Raw genomic sequence first — 1,014 nt, 5'->3', positions numbered from 1 at the left:
GCATTAAAGGTCCTTGAAGTTTAAGAAAAATGCTCGAAAGACTCACCTCGTATTGAACGTTGCAGTGCCCCGTATGTACCTGGACATACCACTTCCAAGCATTCCAGGAACTGGGTGCAGGCTGCTCCCTCTCTTTGCTGTAGCAGAAGCAGCAGCGTTCGAGTTTTCTTCTTGACATTCTCTTCGCTTTTATCTAAGGCTGCATATTCTTCCTCCGTGATGACCGACTTGGAGACAAACTCGTCCAGAAAGAATTCTAGATCCTTCTGAATGACTTCGGTTATTTGCTTTCTCGCCTTGCGTATCATTTCCTCACCAGAGATACTCACTGAATTCATTGACCTGTGACAGAGAGGAGCATTTTATTTATCAGTGAACGGGGGAAGACACATTAGACCAGCTGAGGATGGACGGGGCTGCATTATACTGACTCCTGTTCGTGATGAACTGTCTAGCGAGTCATTCCCTGCATTAGCAGTTGTAAAATTGAGTCCGGCACAGTTTTTCTTTAAATTTCCCTCCATAATTTTTCCTCCTTTAGCACAGGGGGGCTTGGGCAAGAAAAAGATGAAGGAAGGAGTGTGTGTTGGGAGGAGAGAGAGAAGGATTGGAGGATTGCAGGTCTGAAAATCTCAACATGTGCCATGAACGGCACTCCACCTGCCGATATCTGTGTATCAAGCTGTCATTCAAGAGAGAACAGGAAGTCTCTGTGTCCCTTGTCTGCAGGTTTCCTAATGTACTGCATTTTTATTGTTAAAGTGTGGTTAAAACGTAAACACGGGATTTACACTTTGCTGGATGTTCCCAGGGAACCATCTCCTTTCCAATTGTCTTGCATCTTCCCTGAGTGGAATCTGTTTGCAGGCGCTGCTAATCTGGGTGGTCCTCTCTGGCTCGGCATCCTGTTAAGTTCTTTTGAGGCTTGTAAGGAAGACTGCTTGGTGCCTAAACCAAGAAAACAATGTTTATGTTCATATGAAGTTTGTGTGCAAGATGAATGCATAGAGAGAG

The 1,014-nt window shown here is 45.1% G+C and overlaps 1 protein-coding gene across 1 annotated transcript in view; it reads right to left on the bottom strand.

The window, feature by feature from the left end:
- Positions 1 to 1,008, bottom strand: part of LOC123031099 — a 3,608-nt gene extending 2,600 nt beyond the window's left edge. Inside the window, exons 1-2 of the mRNA XM_044445560.1 lie at positions 792 to 1,008; positions 47 to 342 (exon numbers count right to left, since the gene is read on the bottom strand). Coding sequence (XP_044301495.1) covers positions 47 to 342; positions 792 to 1,006 — 511 coding nt within the window. The 5' untranslated portion in view covers positions 1,007 to 1,008. The remainder of the gene's footprint in view (positions 1 to 46; positions 343 to 791) is intronic.
- Positions 1,009 to 1,014: the final 6 nt, after the last annotated feature.

Source organism: Varanus komodoensis, unplaced genomic scaffold (assembly GCF_004798865.1).
Source record: "Varanus komodoensis strain SLA01 unplaced genomic scaffold, ASM479886v1 scaffold4874, whole genome shotgun sequence".
Lineage (NCBI taxonomy): Eukaryota > Metazoa > Chordata > Lepidosauria > Squamata > Varanidae > Varanus > Varanus komodoensis.
Note: the sequence above shows the minus strand (reverse complement) of the source record. Positions and strands in the feature narration are given on the sequence as shown.